This window comes from Rhea americana, unplaced genomic scaffold, assembly GCF_003343005.1.
Source record: "Rhea americana isolate MKP2758 unplaced genomic scaffold, rheAme1 scaffold_35, whole genome shotgun sequence".
Classification (NCBI taxonomy): domain Eukaryota; kingdom Metazoa; phylum Chordata; class Aves; order Rheiformes; family Rheidae; genus Rhea; species Rhea americana.
The window spans coordinates 356,174-382,585 of NW_028186479.1; the positions used below are offsets into that span (position 1 = coordinate 356,174).

Here is a 26,412-nt window from a genome sequence, read left to right on the forward strand (position 1 = left end):
TGTTTCAATTATGTCTCTGTTTTAGATGTCTTTCTTATTTTTTTAGGTCTCACAAAAAATGGTATCAATGATATGTTGCAGATAAATCTAGCCTAAATTAAGTTGCATCCTTAAAATTCACTGCTGGAGTGTTATCAGTGTTTGGCTATGAATGTTTGGCACCTAAAGAAGCATTTGTCTTAGCTTAAACTTCCTGGTTTGAAAATGTTGGCCTATATTCATGCTAATACTACATCATACCATCTAAAAACCTACTCTGTGAATGCTTGTGGCTCTGGGAACTTAGCAGCAAATTTTTCATAGGAAAACTATTTTATGTGAGTGTTTATGTAAATATTAAATAGGGCTCTTAAGTTAAGTGTATAATGATACTATTTTATGTAGTATGTGCAATTGCGTAGTTGTCTTCCTGCCTTTGTGTCAGGCCAGATTCTGCTATGTTAGACCAGTGGTAATTCAGAGTAACTCTATTATTTCCGGTGGATTTTCATCTATGTAACTTGGCATGACATCTGCAGCATGGATAAGAAAAATCGGCATCAAGTTTCATTTGCTATTGAAATAAGGATATWTATCCATCCACTTTTATACTGACTTCCCTAGAGACTGAAAAAATCCAGTATCCTTAACTCTTAAAAAAAAATCACAGTTATTAAATCACTCACTGCTATGGAATGCACTCAGCTTTGAAAGCATATGAATTTAAAACATAAATAGCTATGAAAATGTTTTTTTTTTTAAAGGAACAGGTAAGGAAGTTCTGCCCATGTAATTCTTCCCATTCTTTTTCCCCACTTACACAGGATTACAAATACTCTTACAATCCGCCCATTAAAATTGAACATCAGTACTTTAAATAAGTAGGCCATCCTCCACCTAGTATGCTTAAATGTAATTTATCCGTGACAGAAATGTTACGGGGCCTGATAGATTATATGTTAGAAGATCAGAATCAGGTTCACATCAGTGGTTAAAAAAAGGTTATTCGAGAAAAGTTCTGCTGAATGACTCCATCCACCTCCCCTGTGAATTATGACATTTTCATTTAGTTTTAGACTTCTTTCATAGTATTTGCCTTAGGACCAGCATGAGATGCTCAGAAGGGTGTTCAGTTGAGATTGCCAACCTCGGAGGTTGCATGGTTGTACTTACTAATCAAGCGTTTGCTRTCATCAGCGCTGTTCCCTAGCAGGTGGCCTCATTTTAAGGTGCTGAACATGGACAAATCGTGTTAGAGAGAAGGAGGCTACAATGGTATGGTGCCTCTGACTGTTTAGATGTACAGATTTTACTGTTGAAAGTCTCCTGTACTGTTAGCTACACAGTTGGGGCTTATGTCAGTTTTTCCCTCTTTGATGGAAGGTATATGGTAAAGGTGACCTTCTCTGTGACTCCTGCTCTAAGATGAGACCATTTAAAGGATTCTTTCCTCTTGGCTTTAGTTCTCAGCTCCTTGTGGTGTGTTGTTGTCCCTGGGGATAAAGAGTAAGCGTGAGGGCTCACTGGCCTTGGTTTCTTGGCTTCTTTTCCYGTCTGTCTTGACAGAGGACATCCAGGGGAGGATGAGGAGTGTGTGCTACAAACAAGAGAAAGGATGCCTTTTTGTCTAATGTTTTTTCTTTAGGGAACAGAGCTAATGGTGACTCTAGTTTAGACAGAATTGGGACCCAGCTGATGAAAGAAGATGGGGCAGGACCCTCCCAGAAGGCAGTTTGCTATTCAYGTGATGAATCTGGGCATCTGAGTTGTCTCAACATCAAACTTCACTCCCAGGGGAAATCTAGCAGATTTTACTAATGAGGGACACTTTTTCTTCTCCTTAATGAGAAACCAGCTAAAGCCTCACTGTACTCAGTGTGTTATTGCACCCTTTCTAATAAGCTTTGTGGAGAGTAAGAGACTGGTAAGCTCAGCTCCAGTTTAATGTGCTGATGGGGACTTTAAGACACATCCTGTGGTTGCACTTAAACTCCAAATACATGACCAAAATTCCCATGTAATAAATTGTCTTCTTGATGTGCTGGAGGGAGATTTTCCTAATTTTTGACTCATCRGAAAAGTCATTATGTAAGTGCTACCTACCCCAAGTTCACTGGGGAGATAAATGCAAGAATAAACAGCAGGTATCTCTGACTGGAGGGGCAAAGCTCAGTATGGAACAGGGCTCAAAAAGAAGATGAAGATGAATGCAACTGGCTTCTTTTACACATTACTATATGTTCTATACTACAAAAGAACRCAAAAAGTCCTGTACTTTTTTAGTATAGAAAGGAATGTTATATAAGATTTGTGAGTTGCCAAGGCCTGGGAAGCAGTTGAGACCACTAGAAGCCTTTAAAGTTTTTGGATAGGATTTYGTGAATGTACTTGATATGAGTTCTCAGGTGGATCAAATGAGACCAAAATGTTGTGTATGTTATTAGCCAACTGGAGCCAAGTCTTCTCCAAACTGGATAGTTTCAGATATAGCAAAAAGCATTCACGGGAGGACGCCAGTCTTGCAGTAGAGATGTCATTTGGAAAGATGGTTTCTACTGCAGTTCCTAGTTTTTGCACTTCTCCTGTGGTATTAATGCGGGCTTGAAGTCTCACACCTAGTCACTTAGGTTCTGTCTCCCCTACAAAGTGCCAAATGCTCCTGAGAGTGAGAGTAATATCAAGCTCTCTGATTTCATGCTTCCTACCCATGTTGCTGGCTAGAGCTTAGATGTTGCATGGATTCAAAAGCTATTAGCAGAACAAGCGTAGTCAGGGCATGGACTGCATTGCTATCCTGAGAGTTGTAAAAAAATGCTTTCAGGATTTTGGCTGGAAGACACTAGACAACCAAAGCYAGGGCCGATGGACAAGGCAGGTATATCTTTGGTAAAGTGCAGATGTAGATATGCACATGTTTTCTTGCATGGTATTTTAGAAACTAGTGCTTAGTAGTACAGCTAGTACTAGTAGTATGGTAGTACAGTGTGGCATAATGAGCAGAAAAAAAATATTTTTTGCCTATGCTGAACATGGTGTTGCCATATGGTCACTAATAGTTGAGAGCTAGCTCTGGTATGTTCACATAAGCTTTGAGCATGCTGTCATGGTCATGACTACAGATTTTGAGGGAAGGTAGAGGAAATGGACATACTACCTTTAATATTTTTTTTTATTTTATGTTTTGCTATGTATTTAGAGATACTTATGTCTTTTGTTAGATTCAGAGCCCACATCTGTAAGCTTTTTATTAAATTTTTTTCTGGAAAATTGTATCTTCCCACACTGAAGACCTTTTTTATGAAGAAATATTTCTAGTCCTATTGGCAGGTCCTTATTAGCAGTATTCAGAAAGCCTCCCAACAGGAAAATCATGAGCCCTGAAGCTGTAGGTTTATGTGTGCAATCACTGTCTGCTCCTCCTCCATCATTTGCAGGCCTGTAAGATCTTCGCCTGTGCTGTTTTTAGGATTATGTTTGTTAAGGATAGTAAACTGATGGATAAATCAAGGGGATTTTGTGATCATCAAGATTTACCATCATCACTATATTACATAGTTGAGTTGGGTTAAAATAACAACTCAGTTTTAATTTAAAGGGGAAACTAGAGGGGAGCATATAAAGAATATTATTTTTCATATAGTTGCCTAGTAAACCAAAATGTGCAGGGTTGCACAACTTGGAGAATAATTAGTGAGGAATTTAGAGCTTGTCTCAGAGTGTTTTTTGTACATATTTGTTGCCTGTTTCACTTCCTGAGGTTCTGAGTTCACTTTTGTATCTCTGGCTTACTCAGAGTTACCAATCCCAAACATAAAGAAAATCATAGTACTGGCATAAATATTACAAGCTTAAAAATAGTAATGTAAAGTGCTCTTCCCTTATCTTTTGTTTTCTAGCATTTGGACGTGCCAGTCTGGTCATTTTTATAGGCCATTCTCCTGAATCATGAAAGTTAAAAAACTTCTTTTTCTTATATGAAAACCAAGATGCTCTCTTGGCTGCTAAAGGTTGGATAAAGAGAAGAAAAGAAGTCTTATTGTGAAGTTGAGAGATTTGGCAAAATTATTTAATATTCTTTCCATRCTTTGATACATTTGGGAGAGGTGAGGAGGAGGGTAAAATGTGGAGTTTTAACAAAAGAATATTTATTTAAAACGATCACTGCATCCTCTGTGATTGGCTCCACAGCAGCCATCACAGAACCTGCTCTTTGCCATAGCGATGCCCATGGCAGGAGCTCCTGAGAAGTTGAAGCTCTTCCACGATGGAGGAAGCTAAGCTCTTCAGCTGCCTCCTTGCCCAGCATAATGCACATCATTACAAAAGTTCTTCACAGCAATGCTAATATGCTGAATGTATTCAGCCACCAAAAAACCTTGTGAGGAGGAAAGAGCTCATCGGCTTGTACTTGGCGTTTCTGTGCAGCCTTGCTGTCGTGTACGAGCAGYGCTGTAAGTGGTGCGAGATAGCATTTTGCTTTATAAGAGCTGGCACCGTAGCAGTGGCTGCATTCGTACTCTGTGCATTTGACAACATTTGATACTGTGGACGTACAGTTATTGCAATTATGTAGGTCTTACTTAGCAAGGAGTAATTGTTAGAAATACGTTGTTTCCTGAAGCACAGTACAGCCTCTGTATCGTTCTGCAAACAGCTAAATATAAACCCAAGCGGCAGGCGTGTGTAAGATCATGTGAAGGCGAGGAGGGTATTTGTGTATTAGGGGAGTTTCAACAATGTCTATTTTTTTTAAGTGAGGAGTTAACTCAAAAATATTCATGTTAAATGGGTGGCTGGTGAGAGGCTTTGCTGGGGCTGGTTTGGTCTTGTGTAACTGAACTGATGCAATTTTGAAAAAGAAGAAAGTCAAAGAACAAAGCAGCGCTGGTTCCATTAAAACATAAAGGATTGGGTATATATTACAAAGATGCTAAAAATATTCCTAGTGCATACTTTATCTCTTTTCCATGAGTGATGCATCTGAGCCACACGACTTCATGAAGTCTAAAGGCTGGGACACTTAGATCCAGGTTTTTGACAGACTAGTAGAAATTTTACAATATGCAGGTGTGTATTCCAGTTTTGAACTTTTATTCCATACTTTGTGGAGCCATGATCTAGAGTTCTGGAGAAAGTGAGGCATGCTCTGAGTATCTTAAAATAGTTTAAAATCACAGGCTGACTGTATTTCTGTGAAGGACTTCACAGAATATTTTTGCTCTGAAGCCCATGTGATCCCCTACTAAAGCTTCTTTATTTCTGCATCTAATATCCTAAGAGGCCTATTAATTACGTACGAAACTCTGCTTTATCAGTTGGCTCTCTGTGGTTCTCATTGTCACTCTACCTGCTGTTTTCCTACTTGTCGTCTTTTCTTCCTCCTTTAGTTGGGTATGTGTTTGAAGTTGGTTTTTGCAGGAATAAAATTACACTCATTTATTTACATAGCAGCAGTCAAAGGACAATATTCTGTTCTCTAGAAGTAAGCAAAAAAAAAAAAAAAGTTCATCCCTGCTTTGCTATCTTGAAATTGCAGGGACTTGGGTTTTGTAAACCCTCCTTCTTTCTATAAGCAATGATTAAAAGGAAGAGAAAACTCTACCAGGAGCACAAAACCTCTCCGTTATTGTCACACTTGTGTCACTCACTATAGCCGTGTAATAGGTTTGTGAGAGAGACCTTCAGAAGAAAGAAACGTCTCCCTATCTTCAGTGGGAGCTCAAAAGGGGGAAGCTGTGGCTTAATTCCTTACGGTGTTTCCTTGGCATGAGCGCTATCTCCCCAGCTCCTATTCAGACCGAAAGAAAGGGTTGTTTTGTTTTGTTTTGCATTTGCACAAGAGTAAAATAAAATCTGTGTTTTTCTTTTTAGTATTGGGAGCATAATAAGGTTGCTTAAGMAAAAGAAAACCAGCAGTAAGACTGGGATGTCTCTTGTTTCCTTAACAGCTATATAGTGTGTGCAGCTGAGAGCTGCCAGTTGGATCTTAGCAGGGGAGAAACCACTTCAGTTTATTTGGTTTGTATATGGAATAACATTTTTCTTGCCGTGGAATACTTGTTTGTCATCACTCCCCCTTTGTGTTTATGTTCTGCTTGGAAATCGCCTCTGTGCTGTATATGCATTTGCCAGGATGTGCACATAAACAATGTTCCATTATGGCCTGCTCTGCATAGCCCTTATTTACACCGTATACGTTCAGCAGTAAACATGTTTGAGAATGACAGAGAGCAAAGTCTTCTAGGCCCCTTTTCTTCGGTTAGTCCAGACTTTCTGCCATATGCTTACTGAGGTCCCACTTCTATTCATGTTTTTATTAGGTAGAAAAAAAGTGTCCAGACTTCCAACAAAGCAGCTTTTGTGTTCTCTGTCAAAAAAAATCTTCTGCTATGAAATGTTGATAGAAGGACCCAGAGCCCTTGGGGGGGTGCAGAATCTGAATAGTCCTGCGGTTAGAGCACAGGAGGGGGAAGCGGGAGAGCTGGGGTGCGATTTGAGCTTCTTGGGCAATGTTAATGAGCATCACTTAATGTTCGTTTTCTTTATTTTTCCGTTAGGAAATCAGGGATCAAAGCACTTCATCCCCGTGACTATTGTGAAGGCTACATTTTTAAAGTGAAAAATGCTTTCAGGATTTTGGCTGGAAGAGACTAGAAAAGCAAAATATTGTTTAGTGTAGCATAAAATGGAAGTTTGAGTAAGAATATATGCTGTTTAGTAAAACTATAGAATCATAGTAAAAGTTTTACAGTTGTGTAAATCATTTTTAGTGACTCTGCACTTGAAAATGGTCAGATTAGATCTTTTTCTCATTGATTTTGTATTTGGTTAATGATTCCAGTCCTGAGATCATAGAGCTGTGTAAGATGTAAAAGATACGGGAAAATATCTTTAACCTCTTGATTTAAACTATGTGTTGCTTTTGACATTGAAATACTGCAATGACCTGGTAATGTTTTCCAATGTTTTAATTTTTGCTGATGTACAAAAATATCACAGAAGAGCTGATTCGTAATTATTACACATGGTATTGCATAAATTTCTTCCTAATTAAAAAGCTTCTAAATTCTGAATAATCAATTTATGAAGGCATATGGTTTTGACAAATTATACATTTAATTTCAAGAGATTTATTAGAAATTTGACCTGCAGCTAGTTAATTATGGTTATAGTACTGATGCAGTAATACTGGAGATTGATATAATGATATGGTTGCAAATTTATTTTGATATCTTTACCTTAGCACCAGGGCATTGGAATACACCTACTTTTTGTACTGTCTTGTTCATTATGCGGGAAAGCATTAGTTTAATGAAGGACACAAAGATTTGATAGGTACATGTTAGCATTTATTTGAGAAGGTATTTTTCAACACAGAATAAGCATATTGAACTTAGTCCTTCAGATTTTACTCTTTTAGAGGCCAAGTTCCCAGTGGCATCAGCGGTAGTTTTTTTCTGAATAATGACAGCAAAAGATGAACTAATTTTTTTATCCACACCAAGAAATGAAATTGATTTTTCAGACAGCAAAATACTTGGAAGTACCTCTTTTCGGACTAACTTCCCATCCACTATATTGATGCCCTTAGTTTGTTTACTTGTATGAAGACGGCAGCTAAGCTGTTCAAGAAAAGCTTTCAAGGTATCATGCATGAAACCAAATTAAATTATAAATACAATTTTAAATACTGTCTTGCTGTCACCTCTGGATTGCCAAGTGGCCTATGAGAACCATATAGGGAAATAACAGAGCAACTTCTAGAATGTGAAATGATTAGAAAAGGGAGGCATGAGTTAAAACATACATGTCGTCCTCTTACTAACGAACAAAGGTTATATTTTGTTTTTAAAGCAAATGAAGAAAAGAAGAAACTTTAAAATGTTTTACTGTGCGTTACTAGACCAAGTAAATTTCTGCTTTCTTCTGACTGCTCCTGGCCTAACTGGGGCTCAGGGGCCTCCCGAGCAGCGAATGTCTCCCGGGAGGAGGAGATGTTAGCGGGWAGGGAGCAGAGCAGCATCTGCCACTCTGCTGCATCTGCAGTTTGAGAGTGGTGGGCAAGGGGCGAGGAGCAGAAGAATATTTGATCAAGACCTCTCCTCTGTACCCTCATCTCAGAGCATCCCTATGTCTTCCAGAGGAAATGAAAGCTTTATCGTATGAAGAGCTATATGCTATCAAATGTGCATGTGTATGAAAGCTGCATGGTCACCTGAGAAAGGGTGATGGCAGCAGCCCCTGCCCTTCCTAGCCTTGGTGAGCGCCCTTAAGRTTGTGTGTCCAGTCTGGGGGTGAAAAGAAGAACGATAAGACATTAGATACACAGTTGTCTCCCCCACTGTGACCAGCAGATAGTCAGGTATAAGTGTGCATCACCTCAGTCTGATCTCTTAATTTCTCTGCTGGAAACCTAGTAGCTCCTTTTCCTAATGTTATACAGCTGTGGCTTCGAGCAGCAAAGATGTACGCCCTGGGTGCGGCCGGGTGCCCCTCCTGCACCCCTAATTTCACACTCACTCTCTCAGAAGGGGGAAGACTAGCAGGAGCGACTCGTACGACTTTTTAAAAATAGCGAGCGTTGGAAGTCTTGGTTGTCTTGGATTTTGACATTTTTCRATTCAAACTTTACTGTTCCCGACAACCATGACAGCAAGAACATTATGAGGCTCATTTTTATTTAATATTTATGCTTATATTTAAATGTATATATGTATAACTCTAATGCAGTACTAAAAATGAAAAAGGAAATTGCTGTAATGAAATCAACTGAGATTCTCATTTAATCACTTGATGCCAGGAATTAGAGAAGACTATTTAGAACAATGACTAGTATCAAAAGATTAACAGTAGTGCTGTAAGAGTGTACAGAAGTCAACCTATATAGTTTTGAATAAAAGCAGCACATTCTGTGAGAGAGGAATAATTCTCTTATAGATTTCTTAAGTACTTCCTATTGATATTAGCTGAGGGTTTTTTAATACTTCAGTAATTATTCAGACAGATGCARGTGAGCAGGCAGAATTTGGGTGAAAGTGACCCAAGTGCTTGRTAAATGCGGGCCAGATAGGATCCCCACAGACTCAGCACCAACTATTTCATGAAAATATGTTTTATATTTAGTAGATGTCACAACATACGATCATACAAAATAAAACTCGCKGTCATCTAAACTCTGCACGTTCTCTGTTCCTTGAACTGTCAGCATCCTGCGGTGAGTCAGATAGTTTTGCTTTTACCCTGCTAGTACAGGACTTGTTTTTTCTGAAYAGATTTTCCAAAATTACGCTGAAACAGGAGGAGGAAAAGGTCTTTGAATCATGTGGAATTTGTTAACTGGGAAAGGGTTAATCTGCCCTCCGGAGTTGCTATGTGGCTGAGTCCTGCTGCGAGAGTCAGGGTTTTCAGCCAATAAGACTCAGACCGACAATACAATGCATCTATCTTGTGTGCCTTATGTGTTGTCAGTTATTGGAATTTTTCTGAACTGGAATTACACTCCACCTCCTTCCATACTCTCCTGCAGAGTCTTAAATAATTGTATTCCGCACCAAAATCAGAAAAAAAAAATATGATGACATACATCCCTGAAAATGTTACTTTTGATTGCTTTGAATACATGCAAAAAGATCTCTCTTGCACCAAAGCTAAAAAACTTTTTWAAAGTTTTTTTAATAAGAGTATAATTTTATATTATATTTTAGAATAGAATATAAAATAAAATATTATATTTTATATAATATAAAATAAGAGTAAAACATGACTGAGTTTGCTTTGAATCCGCCAGAGCGCCTTCTCCTGCCTGTACGTGCGCTCTCACCTGCRTAGGCAGCCTTCAGTGCATTTGCTTGTGCGGAAAGGGTGGCTAAATGTCTGAACCTTAAGCTGTTTCTTCCTGTCCAAGATATTTCAAGAAGCCAGTATTGATTTTCTCTGTGTCCTGATTAGACTCTCTCTTTAGCTATTCCTCCTCTTAAGTCCACTCAAGGCTTAAGGGCTGAAGCATGAATTCTTTAATTTCTCCTTTAGAAGAGCCAGGTGTGTTTTCTCAAAGTCTCACAGCTCAAGCAAAGCCTCTGTGATTGTGCCAATATATTTGTATGGAAGAGGTGGCACTTCTGAGTTTTTTGTTATTTTTTTCTTTTTTCCTGGAGGAGATCCACCTAAAGTCCCTTTGAAGGCTACTGATAAGATGAGGGAGAGACTAAGCTTGGCCTGTAAAAACACTACTTAGAAATGTCGGCTTTGGCTGTTAGGTTCTGATAGGAAGCAAAAGAGTGGAGTGGTATTTGTCAACATGTCATTGAATTTTCAATATGTTTTACACTTCACTTAGATCTTTGTGCCTCATTTTTTCCAGTGAGGTTCTGCCTGATAATTAGTGTTGGCAAAGCTCTTAACTTTTCTTAGATGCTTACGCAGTCCTGGCTCTGAGTGACAATGTTCCAGCATTGTTCAGCTAGCAGAATTGGCTTAAATATCAGTAATGTGAATTTGTACTCTTAGGAAGTTYTTAAAAAAAAAGAGAGAGAAAAGACAGATTTAAGAATCTAGCATATGGAACTTTATTTTTAAGTCTTTAATGTATATTCACTAACTCATCATTTATTTCATTTATTTAGCAGCCAGCTGAGGGTAACATGATGCTGTACTTTCTAAGGAAAATCCCAACAGGTTTCTCAGAATTGGGGACATGCAAATGCTTCATTCTTGTTACTAAGCCTGCTATGGGTTGAGGCTTGCTTTCCCATCTGTTGATAGTTTCATGGAGAAGTTAGGCCACAACCCTGCCTTCTGGCATGGCTTCAGCTTCCTTTATGCTACTTGGTACTGAAGATAGAACAGATGGAAGTAGCAGGGTCTAGATCTTGGAGCCATCTTTGCAGAGGGAAGAGGCTCTTTCCATACATTCTTCTTTGTGTGTCTCCATACAAAGATAGGAGAAGTCTGGTCTTTGATACCTTATAACTGATAAGAATACGTGGGTGATTTGTGTCCCATGCATGAGAAGCCTGTTCAAGGTTTGCCCAAAACTACAAAGGGATTAAAAGGAATGATGTTTTCAATATGAAGGCAAAGTCTATGCAAAAATGTTCAGTTAGAAGAAAGCTCAGGACAGATGAAGGGTTTTGGTCTGGCTTTTGCAGATCAGAGTTGATAGTTTTATAGATCTGTCAAGTCTTAGATGCTGAATTACATGTTTCAAGGCCACCTGTCACATTCCCTACTAGATCTGGCACAAAGGGTCCCAAAAGAGCAGAGAATTCATTATAGTGCACAATGGTCAGGGTTATATGCTTTAGATCACTGTGATCTCCAGCTGCTGTAAGTCCTTCCCAGTTAAAACCCTTGATACGTGTCAGTCATGAATCTCTGAGCATTGTTGTCATATTACTGGACATTCATTCTCTTTTTTTGGTGATTTTAGGAGTGTTACAGACCAGGGGTACAGGACCTGGAGTATCTTTCTTTAACCATATGAGACCAGCTTAATCAAGCAGGTTGAGACCATGCAGATTTACTTTCTGGACTTAAATTGTAGAAGTCAGATAGAGTTTGAAGGATGAGGCAAAGAACAACTTAACAGAGCTATCCTAATAAGAGTTTGAAAATCAGAAAACATCTTGCAAACCTTTTAGACTCATCATCATTCATACTGCCACTGCTTGGGTTGAATGCAACTGAAATCCAGATCAGCCTGATTTCTGGTGTCTATGGAGATCTGATCTTCCCTGGAATGTTACGCTGGTATAACAGCTTAGGGTAAGATCTGCATGTGAATGTTACATTGGTAAAACAATACAGGGTAAGGAAGTGATCTTTCCTATTGTAAAAGAGATATACCTCCAAAAACCCAACTGTGGACACAGTTATTGCCGCATAGAAGAAATGTATAGAATTATTCCCTTACCTGCTCAGCAATAGTTGTACTAGGACAACCTGCATGCTTGTAAAACTGATACCTCTAGCAAAGTTTGCTGTTCAGACTACATCACTATAGTTAAAGTGCTAACAGTGTTCCTGAGAGGATGTGTGCCCTCAGGTAATGCACACAGTGTTGATGGTACGTGTTCTGCAGAAGAGAACAGAAGCCAATTTACCAGGCTTTTACCTCAGTTTCTGGCTAATCCTACCTCATTTACTGCAAAAATTCATACGTGCTGTTCCCCAACCTGTGCCCACTGAAAATAAAAATGTAGTAAAACAGAGGTGTGATTTTACAGTATATTAGAGCAGCAGGCAGTGTAGAGGTGGCATGATTACCATCATTACKAGGAGATTTAAGGTGTTACCAACACATCGTCACGGCTGTCATTACTTCTGCTAGCTAGGTAGATATGCCAGCACATCTGCCGGTCACTCACTCCTTCATTTTGCTTTAAAATGCCCACGGATTGGATACTGGACAATTCTTCTGGTGTTCARTGCAGGTTTCACTGGGAACTAGCTAAGCAGGGACTGTATTGTCATGATCATGGGTGTCAAGCGGCCAAGCTGGGGATCTCTTCCAGTTCACACTGGCAGCACAGTCCATGCCACTGATTCTGCATCAGACGTGATGTGCTCAGCAGCCTCCGAGCGCGGTTCTGCTCTTCACCGGCTCCTGACATCGCCCTGTACAACAAAGCCGTCCTCACAGCGGTGCGTCGGCATGAGCCCTCAGCGCTACCTAAGTCCGTCTGAAATGTCCGTCTGAATAGGACCGAAGTAGGTATAGTCTTCCTCAGAACTGCCCTGCACTGTTGTTCTGATGGCTGTACAGTAACATGGGACGTTTCCTGGAAGAAAAACACTAGAGCTGACTTTTCCCTAAGAATCTGAATTGCCTTTAGTGAGCTTCTAAGAAGTACTAGTGTCCTAATTTCTATTCTGATTTTGGTTGCAGCTGGGGTTGTAAGTTGTCTAGCTTTGGTACTCCATTTGTTCTTCATTTTTCAATATTATTCATTTACACATTGTCAGAAGTCTTTCAGGATATTGGAAAATCTGGAAATGCTCTCCTTTTGTTAGGTAACTTCTCATTTTTTTCCTCCTTAGAAAAAACAGAAACAAAGCAGTTACTTGAATAGCTTTTTGGAATCTCTGTTATTATTTTTAATGGAGCTCTGTGCTCTTTTGCCTTCAGCCAACCATGAGCATATTCAGCATGTAGGAAACTTTATTGTTAGAAGTATTCTCTGCAGTTTAATATTCAATATTTCTACTTGCTCCTCTGCTCTTTCTTACATCTTGCTTCTACTTAGGTTTTATAGATCTCCCAGCCCTCATTCTCCCTGGATTATATAATGCACTGTGTCAGTGCCATGCATGGCACTGTAGTTACCTCAGCATTTCCATTATAACTCTCTGTTTTGAGGGATTTATAAGCTAGCAGTAAAAATCTCTTTCTTGGCTAAACCTTGAAACAAGGGTTTCTGGTCATTTAGAAAGAAAACAAAATGAAACGAACCTTTTTTTTTTTTTTTTAGGAAAAAAAAACTGGCAACCATTTAGCAGTGGTGTTTGTGGGATCTCCCAAACAGAAAGCGTAGAGAAGGCGATTCAGTGTGTAGCCAGTTTTTAATGCAATAATATGTTTTCTTTTTATAGCCTTCAAAAATGCATGTCATCCAGTGTTTTGGTGATGTCATTGCCTCTTTGCTGACCTTGTGGAACCTACAGCAGTCAGCCTTTGGGGCCTCGGAGAGGTGCACTTGGGGCTGTATTTTCTTATATTTACAACGTGGATGAGTTTTACAGCGTTTTAAAAAAGCATTTATCYCTCGTCGTCTCACAGCTCAAAAGCTGACGGTCTCCTTGTGTGTCACTGAGCTACAAACGTATCGTAGTCCCAAAAGACGTTGTATGTACATGAATATCGAGCATATCAGGGCTATTACTAAAAAAACAAATTTGGAAAGGATGTTAAGTCTCGTGCTTTAATGCTTAAGCAATTTGCTATTAGAGAACAGGCTATTAGAGGGCCTRTGGGTGAATTATACTTCGCTGGTCACTAGGGATTCCTGTAGTTTCCTTAAGAAGATCTAGTAGCAGTCACTCGTAGAAATGGGTTGCTGAACCACGTAAACCTCCAGTTTTATCATATAGGGYGGTTCTTCTCTTTTGCTGGCTTCAGGCCAGAAGAGTGTAAAATCCAGTATAAATGCTAAGAAACACCGTATTATGCTCAAAGTTTGTGGGGACGAATATTTTTATAGCTTCTGGGTTGAATGATCAGATTTAAAGGCATCTTCACAAATGCATATCCACCAATAAAAATAAATAAAAAAAAAAACATTTTCAGTAAGTAGTTTTATGGACTGCTTGCATGCCCAGGATCTGCAGCTGACTAACTCTGCTTTTCTCACCTAATATAAAATACAGTTCTGTGCTGAATATTCTTTGGATGGTTGCTGCTATACTGCAGGCCCGCAGAAGGATCTGAAGTAATTCTTCTTGTTGTGTGCAAATTCCTGTTTCAGGCATTGTGCGTTGTGCACAGAGAATACAGCAGTCACAAGGAACCCCCGTCTGGCTTAATTTCACTGTACTTCATGTCTGTCTCTGCTGTTTGTGCTATTCAAAGTAATTGTGCTGTTTTTATTTTCTTTGGGGCTGTTCTTGCTCCAGATTGATAAGCATTTCTTCAGAACTACCTCAGAGTGTTAAATATTCAGCTGTTCTCTTGCGTTCCATGATTTTTGTAATCTTTTAACATCTATCTTTTGCTTCAGACGCGGGGAAAACATCTTAATACCACTAAAAAATGCATGTAGGGAAGTGGGAATTCAGGTTTTCAGATTTTAAACCCCGTGTCTCCAATTGGGGGGGGTGGACACGACACGGAGCGGGGAGGAAAACCAAAGCAGCCAAGTAGTGTTTCATATTAACATCTCTTCTCAATGAAGAGGTAAAAATCAAAGCCCCTGTGTGTGCGAGGCAGGGTTAGTGAACTGCCAGTGGTTCTCCCAGCAACTGACACAAAGGAATCTCTGAGTATCAAAGCTGAGGCAGCAAGCTTAGTGTCAGCTCTTGCCTAGGGAGTAGAAGAAAACATCACTTTGTCTCTGCTTTCACTGCTTAAACACACACATCATTCACTAGTAACCATTTACTCTGCTGTCAAAACTGTTTCAAGAGAGTGTTACTTGTGATTAATAGTTAAAATGCATGCAAAAAAAGTACGCTCTCCCCCCCAAGGTATTTTGTTTTAGAGAATTTCGGCATGTGTTTCTTAATTTTTCCATCCTGTAACTATGCCTGTAATATTCCAGGAGTATTATATTGCTTCTAGTAAAATCATTTTTATTTAGAGAGCCTAGTGCACGCATCCTAATTCTAGTTAATGCTCTCTCTCTCTCTCTCTCGGTGAAGCATATTACGGCATCCTCAGACTCTTGCACTAAAGAAAAAGTGACCAGCACAAACATGTGTGCAGTACATGATTCATAGTGCTTCTTTCTGAATTGTCCAGTGGGTAATTGCAGTACAAAAACCAGAGAAACAGATGTAGACCCTAAACCTTGGCTGTAAATTTTTGTTTTATGATTATGGGTTTCAAATGTGCTATGTCACACTGACAAATATACAGTAACACCAAAGGAAATAGATTTCTGACTTGAACTTTTGCTTTTTATTTCACTTGTGGCTAAGAATATGTTTATTGTAAAGTTTCTGCCATCACAGTCTGAGACAAAACAGATCAAAGTGGTCATGTGAAATGAGAATCTTTTGGTATGGGTAAAGTGGGAGATACTGGAGAGGATTTTTCCTACTTGCATCTCTGTAAGAGCTGGGTAGATGTTTAAAATAYATGGCAATACTTAAAGTTCCATTATATTTGAATTAACCAACTTATGAGTTAGCTCTCTAATGAATATATATGCACAATAATTATGGTTAGTTCTGATATAAATTAGAAAATACTCAACATTTTATGAGTGTGCCTTTTCCTGATATCTGTTTAGGAAAAACAAGTATCATGCTATTTCAATGCGAAATATGGGATACATAATATATTGTAGAAATGATGTATGAGCAAATGCATTATTGATTATTTAAGAATTTGTTAATTACTCGTGGTTTTACTATATGCATTAAGTGGAAGCATTAGTATAAGCATGGTTTTAAGTAGCACAACTGTTATTCGTAATAAAACATGACAAGCTATCTGGCTCATTTAGATACAGTGTGAAAAAGCTGTTTTTCAATTCATATACACTTAAGCACGGATTCCTGACATTTACTTTCAGAAGTTGCCAGTGTATGTTCTGAGGTACAGCAGGCAAGTTTTATTTTTAAATATGGTTTTATAAGACTGGTAATGGAATAAACATAACTATATTCCTGTTTGTATGTACRATTTTATTTTAACTCATGTGGGCAATATGTTTTCCGTGGCATAAACTTAAACTGTTCCAAGAACCTTGGTCTGCACAAAACGCTATTTTCTCCCTAAATCAGAGGCTGACGAAACATACTGTGTTTTGTATGATCCTTTCCAATTATTTTTGTGATGACGCATTACATATTGCAAACTTCTTGTGCATTCTGCATCATCTGGTTAGAAAATGCTGCTTTTTAATTTAGCTTTGTTATTCAAAACAAGCAATTTTGTAACAAAATAGCTTTTAAGAAAAATTTAACCATTTTTCCACTTGCCTTTTTAATACTGGGAGCACTGCTTGCTTAGCTCAAATTGTTTAAACAAGCCTTTCCCTAAAGGATGACTTTTTGGATAAATGTGTGCTGTGCATAATTTTCAGATTACAGAGTGTCAGAGCTTTCTTTAGGTTGAGGAATTCCAGAATGGGGGAGGACGCCCTCCCAAACTTAAAAAGTCCTTAAAAAGTCCTTAAAAAGACACTGTTAAACTCCAACTTTATAACACTTCTACCTCGACGGAAGATAGAAAGAGACAGTGCCTACTGCGGGGACAGCTAAATCTCTTCTGTCTGAGGGAAAAAAAAACATTAAGAAAGGCTTTTGTTTTTATCTCTTGAGATGGATTTGCTTCCAGATTACAGCAGGCCTTTTTGCTGGCTGTTTGTTTTCAATATGGATATATCAGTTCCAGAGAACAAGTGTGCTTGGGGTGTGTGCGTGTGTGTGTGCGTGTGTGTGCGTGCGTGTGCTTTCTTTAAATTCTTGAATCTTTGTGAAAAGTGTTGTTAATACAATCAAGAGGCATTGTAACAGCGCTTTCAGTTCATCAAAGGACTTTTTGTAGCGAGAGGACATCCATTAAACTGGTTGTGCAGGTCCCAGAGTGAATCTCTTCCCAGTGCTTCTTTGCAGCCTTCACTTGCGTGCCTTTTGCATGCACAGCGTCCCCTGCTTTGCCAGGCTCTGATGCTGAAGTTTTAAAAGATGTGCAGTAATTGTTTCATTTTCCAGCGTCCTAACCAAAGTTAGCTTTTGATTTGCAGAAATGCTGCAAAAAGGAAAAGGGAGGGCCTGCTGGGAGGCACAGAAAGGAGGAAAGTGTTGAGCTCTGCTGAAAGTTGGGCTCTTTGTGCCTCTGAAAATCTCACTCAAGCCTTACATAAGCTGCAAAGGCTCAATCTGGCAGAGCCAGAGTGACTCGAGTCACTCATTCCCTTAAAGCAGAAATGTGCTTATGGTCATTCAGCTYGTGTCCTTTCTAATGGGGCAGGAGGAGTGTTCCTGAACTGGAYGCTGTATTTTACTTTTCCATTTTTATAATGTCTGTAGGAGTAAGGACTGGTGGAGATTTTGGCAGAGCCCATCCCCCTAAGCAAGACTTTGCAGCGGGAGGTTGTTTTTTTWTATATATATATATATATGTATGTATATATATGAAAAGAAAAAAACGGGACTTTGTGCTCTCTTGATGCAAATGGTAACCCACCAGTGAGACAAGCGTGTGATGGTGGCTCGGGGCTGGCGCGGCGAAGCGAACCGCAGGCGCGGGGGTCCTGGCCGGAGGAGCGGGGCGGCCTCCTAGCTGCTGCCTTCCCGAGGCCACGGGCGGTCGGCTGCAGGAAACGCTCCGTTCTGCAGAGGATTTTGCAGGCGGTTTTGCCCGCTGCCGGCCCCTAAGGTGAAGGTAAGAGCAAGCGAGGGTCTTAAAAATAAACGGCTGCTAGGCACAGAGGGACGAGGCGGTGTTCACCCACGGCTTTCCTCCTGCCGATGGGCCCTCCKGGGGGTGGGCACCTGCACACCCGGCGCCTGGAGCAGCGCCGGCCGGCTCCRCCAGCGGTTTGGGACCGAGCCCGGAGGCCGGGGGCAGAGGCAGCGCCGGGAGCGGATGCCGGCCACGGGCATCGCTCCGCTGAGGGCATCGAGCGAGCGGTCGGCTCCGCGGCTCGCGCCTGCACGTTGCTAATGCCGTCCCCGGGGGGGGGGGGGGGGGGGGGGGCGGGGGCCCCGCGCTTTTACCGCATTGAGCGGGAATGTGAAAATCGCGGGGAGAAAACATCCGCTGTAGCAGGCAGCTACCCAGTGCCGGGCCCTTTTCTGTTCCTATTATTCTTACTACGTGCTTTTTTGTTGTCGTCGTTTCGCGAGCCAACCTCTCCGCCGGCGCGGGTGGCCCGTGTGCACGCACCGATTTCTTCGTTGCCTTTATTTTTTCGGGGCGCGGCGGCGATGCCGGGAGGGGCTCCGGCTCGCGTGGCCCGGCCGGCCGGCGGCTTTTGCGAGGCTGCTGGGAGTTTTTAAGCGGTGCGAGAATCCTGGGAGCTGGTGATGTCAGACCGCTTGGGTCATTTGAAGGTTAGCAGCCTGGGAAGGGTTCACCGAAAGTTCACTCGCATATATTAGGCAATTCAATCTTTCATTCTGTGTGACACAAGTAGTAGGAAGTGAGCTGTTCAGAGGCAGAAGGATCTATTCATTGCTGAGGGGGATCCAGAGTTCCTCCCGCGGCCGTTTTATTGCCGGGACTTTGGGGATCCGGGCGAGGCGAGAAAACGGCGCGCGCCCGGCGAAAGCTGGGGGAGCGGGACTGGTTCTAAGGAAATTTGGGGAAAAATTGATTGCAAGGAAAACTTGGAATGCGGCTCGCTTCCCCCCGTCTTGCTGGATTGGCTGGGCAGCCTGGAAAATGGTAAATGATCATTTGGATCAATTACAGGCTTTTAGCTGTGTTGTCTGTCATAATTCATGATTCTGGTCTGGGAAAAAGACCAACAGCCTACGTGCCAAAAAAGGGGCAGAGTTTGATGGAGTTGGGTGTACTTTTATGTGCCATTTTCCTCCACACCTAGAGGAAAGCACTTTTGCAGGCATTCTGTGCAGGGGGAATCATGTTTGACTGTATGGATGTCCTAGCAGTGAGCCCCGCTCAGATGCTGGATTTCTACACTGCGAGTCCGTCTTCCTGCATGCTCCAGGAGAAGGCTCTCAAAGCATGCTTCAGTGGATTGGCACAAACAGAGTGGCAACACCGGCACAGTGCTCAATGTAGGTCCCGACTGTTATTTTTCCAGTTTGAAGCAATGATGATGATTGTTTGCATGCGCTTAACGAAATACTTTTAATTGCGAGTAGGGGTAACGAGCGGCGGGGGGGGTGGGGGGAGTCTTTATGCAAAATGGGGTTTGCGAGGCTTTTTCTCCCTTGGCGAGAAAAGAAACACCTGGCTGTTTGCTGTTTATCTCTTTTTTTATGTAGCATATTGATCCTTGTAACAGTTGCGGAGCTAAGCAGGAACACGTACAATTTTAATACAATGCAGCACTTGTAAAACTCCAAACAGTGAAGGGCAAATTTCCGTAAAATCTCTGTAGTAGTTTTTTTTTTTTTTTTTTCCTTCTGCCTCCTTAATCTAATTTCGCATCACATTCGATAATCTGGATGCATGTTGTCTCGAAGTGCATTTTAGCAGGGCAGCCAGGCAATTAAAATGCTGCTCGGTGCCGTTCTTAAAAAGACGCTGAATTGCAGTGTGTAGGTGCCATTCCAACATCAGACAGTAGTTTTAAGTTTCCTAAGAAAAGGCAATATTTCTTTGTACTGACCTTGCTGCCACCTTTCTTCTTCACTTTGTTGCTCTAAGAAGTTGCTGTTTTGCTAGAAAACTACTTACTGTGAACACCCTTTGAGTTTAACCATCAATTATTCCTATACCTTGAGGTTTAGGCAGCGTTGCACTGGTAACGGAGGAGGAAGAGTTAGTGGAAGGATACTTGTGAAAAGCTATTATTATGTTAACTGGCTCAATTTAGTRCTGAAATCCGTAGATGGTAAAGAATGGCAGGATTTTAGCCCCCCAGTTTCAAGTTTGAGAAATGACAAGAAGTGCCAGAAAGCATCACCTTATACTCTGCATAAAAGCTTGCAGGATGCTTCACTGCTCTGACGGTGATTTAGATAGATGACTTGGCTATCTATCAAAATGTTTTTAACACGCTCTCGGGCACTTCAGTACACCATTAACTGTATAATTACATTTRATTTTTTTCTTTTGCAATATGTTAAAGAACTGCATAAGAAGGAGAGTGGGTCGCTCTTCAATATTGTTTAGCTCAAGGCGGGGGGGAGGATAGAAAAATAAAAAAATAAAAYGATTGGTATGCTTTCACTCTGCTCAAAACTTTTCAGTCAGCAGATGACATTTGTGTGGGTTGAGCAATGAAAACAGAATTGTGAAAATCAATGACTACCAGCCTACAGCATTTCAAATATTTTGATGATTTTACAATTAAAATTAGAACTACGAAGTTCAGCATAGGATGTTTTTTTTCTCTACGCTGTTCTCAGAATCCTTCAAAAAAGATGTGAAACAAATCTGTTACTTCAAAATAATGTCATTAGCTATGGGAGAACTTCAGTTAGGAAAAAAAAAMCACAGATGTTTCACAAAAAAATGTGTTCTTTTTCCCTCCGTGGTTTAAACCTTAGTATAAGTTCAGCAGTCATATGGAGGAAACTTGGAATTAAATAAACTTTCCTGAAGTAGGAGGCATATGCTGTCGTAAAAAGCTTTAATTTGCAAAATTTTCTTTAAATAACTTCTGGTTTTAAAGTGTCCTGTTGGTTCCCCTTTAGTTGGTTAATAACTAGGAGCGTGATTCTTGAAAACAAAATATATCGCGTTTGTTCTTGGACAAGTTAAACACAGGATTACCCTTATCAGAATGGAATGAGTGGTAAATATGTCATTTGCCTTGGGCCTGTGATAAGAGACAAGTGTTGATAACACTGAAGTTTAGCTAATCAAAGAAACTCACATTAACAAGAGTTAAATAAAAAAATAAGGAAAATGCGTTCAGGAATCCGGTCTCGTAACTTCATAGGCAATGGGATTAATCTTCACTGCATGGGAATTTAAAACCAGGCCGAAACCTGAATTGTAAGACGGTGGCTGTAATTTGAGCTGTAAAAGTTAATGATATATAAATATGGCAAAGAAATTTAGTTAGGCTCTAAAAGGAGAATTGTTTGATTTCTAAAGCAAGTTGTGTTTTTGATTTTGAAAAAAGTGTGAGCACTTTAAGCGTGGGGGTAAATATATGGACACGGCTTATAAAATGCTAAAATTCTGTCAACAGCTGTTTTATCTTTTATTTTGTGAAAATACTGACAAAAACCAGAATTTCTGCAGTACAGAAAGCTTTTAGTTTAAAGATTGCTCCAGTGCTTATAAATACAAAGATAACAATGTTTAATTCAAACTCAAGTGTTTCTTGATTCTCTGTTTTTATTCAGACTTTTGTGATTTAATGGAATGTGACTATAGCCAGATTTTGAAATTATTAGCCGTGTAGCTGCAGATAGTTTTTTTTTTTTTTTTTTTTTTTTTTTTTTTTTTGTCTAGTTTGTTGTTTTATTTTTGGCTCTGCCATAAAAGCGGTACACCTGCAGCCATCGCTTTAGGCCTTGGAAATACTGCTTTGATAGAGGCGTGATTATAGAGTAAAACGGTTGTTAAGGGAATAATACGGGAACGGTTCAGGCTCCAAACAGTCCCGCAGCAATCCCAAACAGCATCCGGGTGTCAGCTGAAACGCTGGCAAAACCCACGGTTGCAGAGTGTAATTCCCAGTTCTGGAGGTCTCCCACTTCAGCACGTCTTCCCTGGGTTAATCCCGTTACGATGCAGTATGCAAACACATTCCGGCTGCAGTACAAATTTTCTAGTCCATGAGGGTCTGCAAACTAATATAGGGAGTCAGATGCAATCCAAACGTGACCTAAACTTGTGTGGTATTTTTTTTTCCTTCCCCCTGTGGGAGGAAAAACCTTTTATGGGTTTGCAACCCAAACGTTAGCCACTGTGTACTACATGATGCGCTACGAGCACAAAAAAAATACGTAACTGTGCTCATACATATTTATATTTTAAGTGATATTAGTTAAATTGTTAGAGATTTAAAAAGAAATAATGTTTTTATGGAGAAAGTTGTGGACTCAAAAATGAGAGTAGAACTGATGGCACTTTTAATCATGAGTAATTCTAACTCCTTTGAGTTCTCGTAAGATAAAAAACAGGTCAGTATAATCAAATTAGAGGAGAACAGTTCTTAGGGGGAGAAAAATGACAAGAGTTAGGATTACAAGACTGATGAGTTTACATTTTTAAGTAAGATGCGATTTTCCAGGTCCTCGTAGTACAGCGACGAGGATTACCAAGAAAAAACGAGTTACTTTTGGAGAAATGTGAGTTAGGTAAATAGCACAGAACTGGGAACGGGACAGGCCCTAAGACAGAATGAGCTACAAGGAATGGCAGCGTTTCTCCAGCCTTAGAAGAGCCTGTTAAAAAAGTTTTCAGTAGTCTTCCTTCATTAAGCAGGTCGAAAACAAAAGCGAATGCCCAAAACAAGAATAAGCTAAACAGCGCTAACTAGTATTTCAGCAAATGCTAWAAAGTAGAAGAGTACTATCTATTGTATTTTGTTACATTTAAAAGAATACAAAACTTGATGAAGATGAAAGTTATGTARATGGCAATAAAATACGATGCAAACATTCTTGTAGTACACAGTTTTACTTAGGTTCAGTGGGGGGTGTTTAGCTGCAGATGAGCTAGGAGGTCTTAGCCTTCAAAAAGTTTGTGAAGAGGAAAACCCAGAAGGCATAAATTTTACATCTAAATTCCAGATTATTGCAAATGTTTGGGCCAGGTTCTTGTTCCCTGCAAGCACTGGAAATACTGGAAACATCTGTGCTCAACAGCAAAAAAGCTCAGTACTTTATTTTCTTTCATCTTTCTGAATTTAAAAACAAACATTTTGAAGTGAGGACTTGTAATCTGCATTCCCAAGTATCAGATTGCTGCAGGTGTGTTTGCTAGTGCCCAGAAGGCGAGATCTGTTTGAACCAGGTTATTTTCTTTAAAGTTCATTTATAGACTTTACAGCTCAAGCACTAGGACTGATTTTCTTAGGAGTGGAGTCTTTAGTTAAAATTCCATCCTTGTTGCTCGATGCTTGCTAGCATGTGAGATGTATTAGCTTCTGCTCCTCGCCAATACCCAGCTTTTCTCATTCAATGGCACGTCAATATTTTTATTCTGAATTAACAGCCGCTGGCAGAAGCGATTCCCCGTGCGGAAGCTGATACCAGCTCGTGGCCCAGGCGGAGGCTCGTGGACAAGCAGCGCTGCCAAGGGCGGCCGCGGGCAGAGCGGCCRCGGGGCGTTCGCCGGCCAGGGCAGGGTGGGAGAAGCCCAGCGGAAAAGCCGCGCGCCTCGGGGTGGCTCCCGGCGCGCCCGTGCAGCCACGGGGCCGCTCGCCAGCCCGAGAGCCCCGCCGGGGGCAGGTTTTGCTTCTGGCTCACCCGAGTGCCCCAAGTCCCCGTTCTTTGCTCGGGTCTGTGTTRTATCCCGGCCGAGGAGCTGCCTGCCAGCAGCGTTACGCCACCAGAATTTAGATTTCAGAGCGGATTTTGCAAAAGCAAATCCGCAGGCGTCGTGCGGGGCAGGGCTGCTGTCAGCGATGCCGTGCCCGAGCCCGGGGAAGTCTCCCCAGCGGAGCCGAGCGGAGCTGCCATGAGTTTCCCAGGCGGCAGGACGAGCCGGGGCTCCCCCTCTCCCCCCTACGCTTTCTGCCGGCAAGGACGAACCCCGGGGCCGGCAGCAGGCTCCCGCCGGCCGTGGCCTCGCAGGGGTTTTGCAGCCCTTCGCTGGCTGCAGCGCCTAGCCCCGTGAGGAAGGATATCAGTTTATGTAAAAAAAAATGGCTAAGGAACTTCGATAAATAGACTTTACCCTTTAGAAGCCAAAGATCCTGGCAGCAGCTGTAAAGGAGGGTGGGGTTGTACTTTTCCCCTTCCTGTACTTGGACACTTTTGATTATCCAGACTTTCTGGGACGGAGCAGGGCTGCCTAATAACAAAGCCTGCAGAATATAATTGCCTAAATAGGCCTATTGTCCTTTTCAAGTGCCTGTGCTCTGAAATCTTTGCGCTTTGGGCTGCGAATGTGATATATAATGTTTAGATAGCTTAATGTCTATTGCAAAAAATAAAAAAGATCCTTTTGCCTCATCTTGCGTCGCTGGGTGGCTGAGAAGCTGGTTATGTTCGTGCCCCCTATTGATGTTTACTCCTTTTGGGAAGCAAATATTTTAGCCCCTTCTGGCAGAGTAAACTGCCAAAAGTAATAGGCCTGGAAATACAAAGCTATGATTGATTTTGACCTTTGCTCGTGCGCATGAAGTCTGTCCCCATGCAGTGTGACCCATGCCACTTCTTGCTGAAATCCAAGCCCTTACAAACCAAATGGAACCATGCAAATACAAGCCATGAAATGCTCAAAACTATTCTAAAATAACAGAATTAATCTTTTTCTCTGTGTTGCAGAAAAGTACAGGCAGGAGGGTAGCAAAATTAGATTTTTAGTAGGAAAACCAGGAATAACGTTTTTTGTCTGCTGCTGTCTTTTTATGAGAACTATATTCTAGGTACAAAATAAACAGACTGATAATGGGGGAATTATTCTTCTGTGTATTCTTTCAGTCACGTTAATCTCAGCTATTCCTTAGAATTACAATCATTAAAACGTCTTTTATCCAGCGTGTGGGTTTTAAAGTGTCTTTTTAAAAATCACGTTTAGGATTTGGTTAGTTTGTCATTGCATGAGCAAATGTATTTCAAAAGTTAGGAATTTCAGAAACAGCAGCCTAAAGTTTGCATCCTAAATCTACATTTCATGACTTCATTTCCAAAAATGCTGAGCATCTAAGAGCTCCTGTGACACTTCTAAAAACAGGTCCAGTATTTAAGTGATGAAACATTATCTAGAACTTTCACTGATTATTAAATATTTTTAAAGCATTGTTCCCCACCTTACCTAAACTATATGAAAAAGCAGTTCAGTCACAGAGTTCACAACAGTAACAGGGGAAACAGTCATTTACAGGACAAAGCAGGACTTGTTTTTAGCAGTGTATTGCTGTAGTCTAGAAATTTACAGGTCTAGATTGCAGAATTTACCATTTAAAGCACAAACCTTTTTTTTTTCATGTATTTTGTTGACTCACTAATTTCTCTGCTTGTCTATTTGCCTACTTACATTTAATATTTGATGAGTGCCGTTTATCTCAGACAGTTTCAAACTTTGCCTTGTGGTATAACTTTTAATAGCCAGATTATCCGCTTCATAGTCTCACTCATCGTTTGCAACTGCTCTGGATTGTGAATTAATACACTTGTGGTCACGGCGCCTTTTGCTTATTTTTGGGAGGGGGTAAAAAAAAAAATCTCACTTCCTTCAGCTCATTTTTAGTAATCTGAATAAGAGAGGAGAACTTGCATCATGTGACGGGGAGGCTCAGGCAGATCCCCAGCATGGGGTCGGTGTGTGAGAACTTCTGTTGTACATGACAATCTGATAAGGATATCATGTGGTTTGGAAACACATTCCCACAATGTTAACTTCTTTTGTCCCTGCATTTGGGAGTGGGTAGGGAAAAACTTAACAAACTAATGCCAGCCCTTATATAACTGACCCCACTTTGTTTTAGCATTCTGTTTGGGTTTTACAGCTTCTTCAAATACTTTTGTTAAGAGAGCTGGAAATATAATCCAGCAAGTCTGTGTAGGGGATCTTAGACATGGAGTGTATAATACACCTTCTGTTCCCCTTGGACAAGGTGATTTTTCTTTCCCCTGCCTATAGCATATATAAAATGAATAGTATAAAACTATGCAAGTTAAATGTATGCATACAAGAGACACTTACATAGGTTTAACAGGTTAAAGCTTGAATGAGCATTTTTAAATTTTCAAAATGTCATGGATCTGCACCACTAAGGACATGATGTTCAAGTCTGTCCATAGTTTGGAGGAGTTTCCATTTTATGCACTTTGAGTGACTTGCATTTTACCCTGTGAGTGCATTCCCTAAGAAAAAGAACAGATAAATGACTCACAACAAAGATTTTTTTTTTTAGCACTAATTAGTTTTATTAATGATTTGAAGGCTGTCTTTCCACTGAACCGTATTATTTTTCTTTAGGCTCACATTGTATTTTTAGCAAG

General features: G+C 40.6%; 1 protein-coding gene across 2 annotated transcripts in view; it reads left to right on the top strand.

Annotated features, from left to right (window-relative positions):
* The window catches only part of RARB (retinoic acid receptor beta), a 193,762-nt gene that overhangs the window by 80,938 nt on the left and 86,412 nt on the right, over positions 1-26,412 (top strand). Inside the window, exon 1 of one of the 2 annotated variants that reach the window (XM_085311771.1) lies at positions 19,040-19,389. The exons of the other annotated variant lie outside the window; for it this stretch is intronic. Coding sequence (XP_085167897.1) covers positions 19,233-19,389 — 157 coding nt within the window. The 5' untranslated portion in view covers positions 19,040-19,232. Of the gene's footprint in view, positions 1-19,039; positions 19,390-26,412 lie in introns of those variants that run through there. 2 annotated transcript variants of the gene reach the window in all.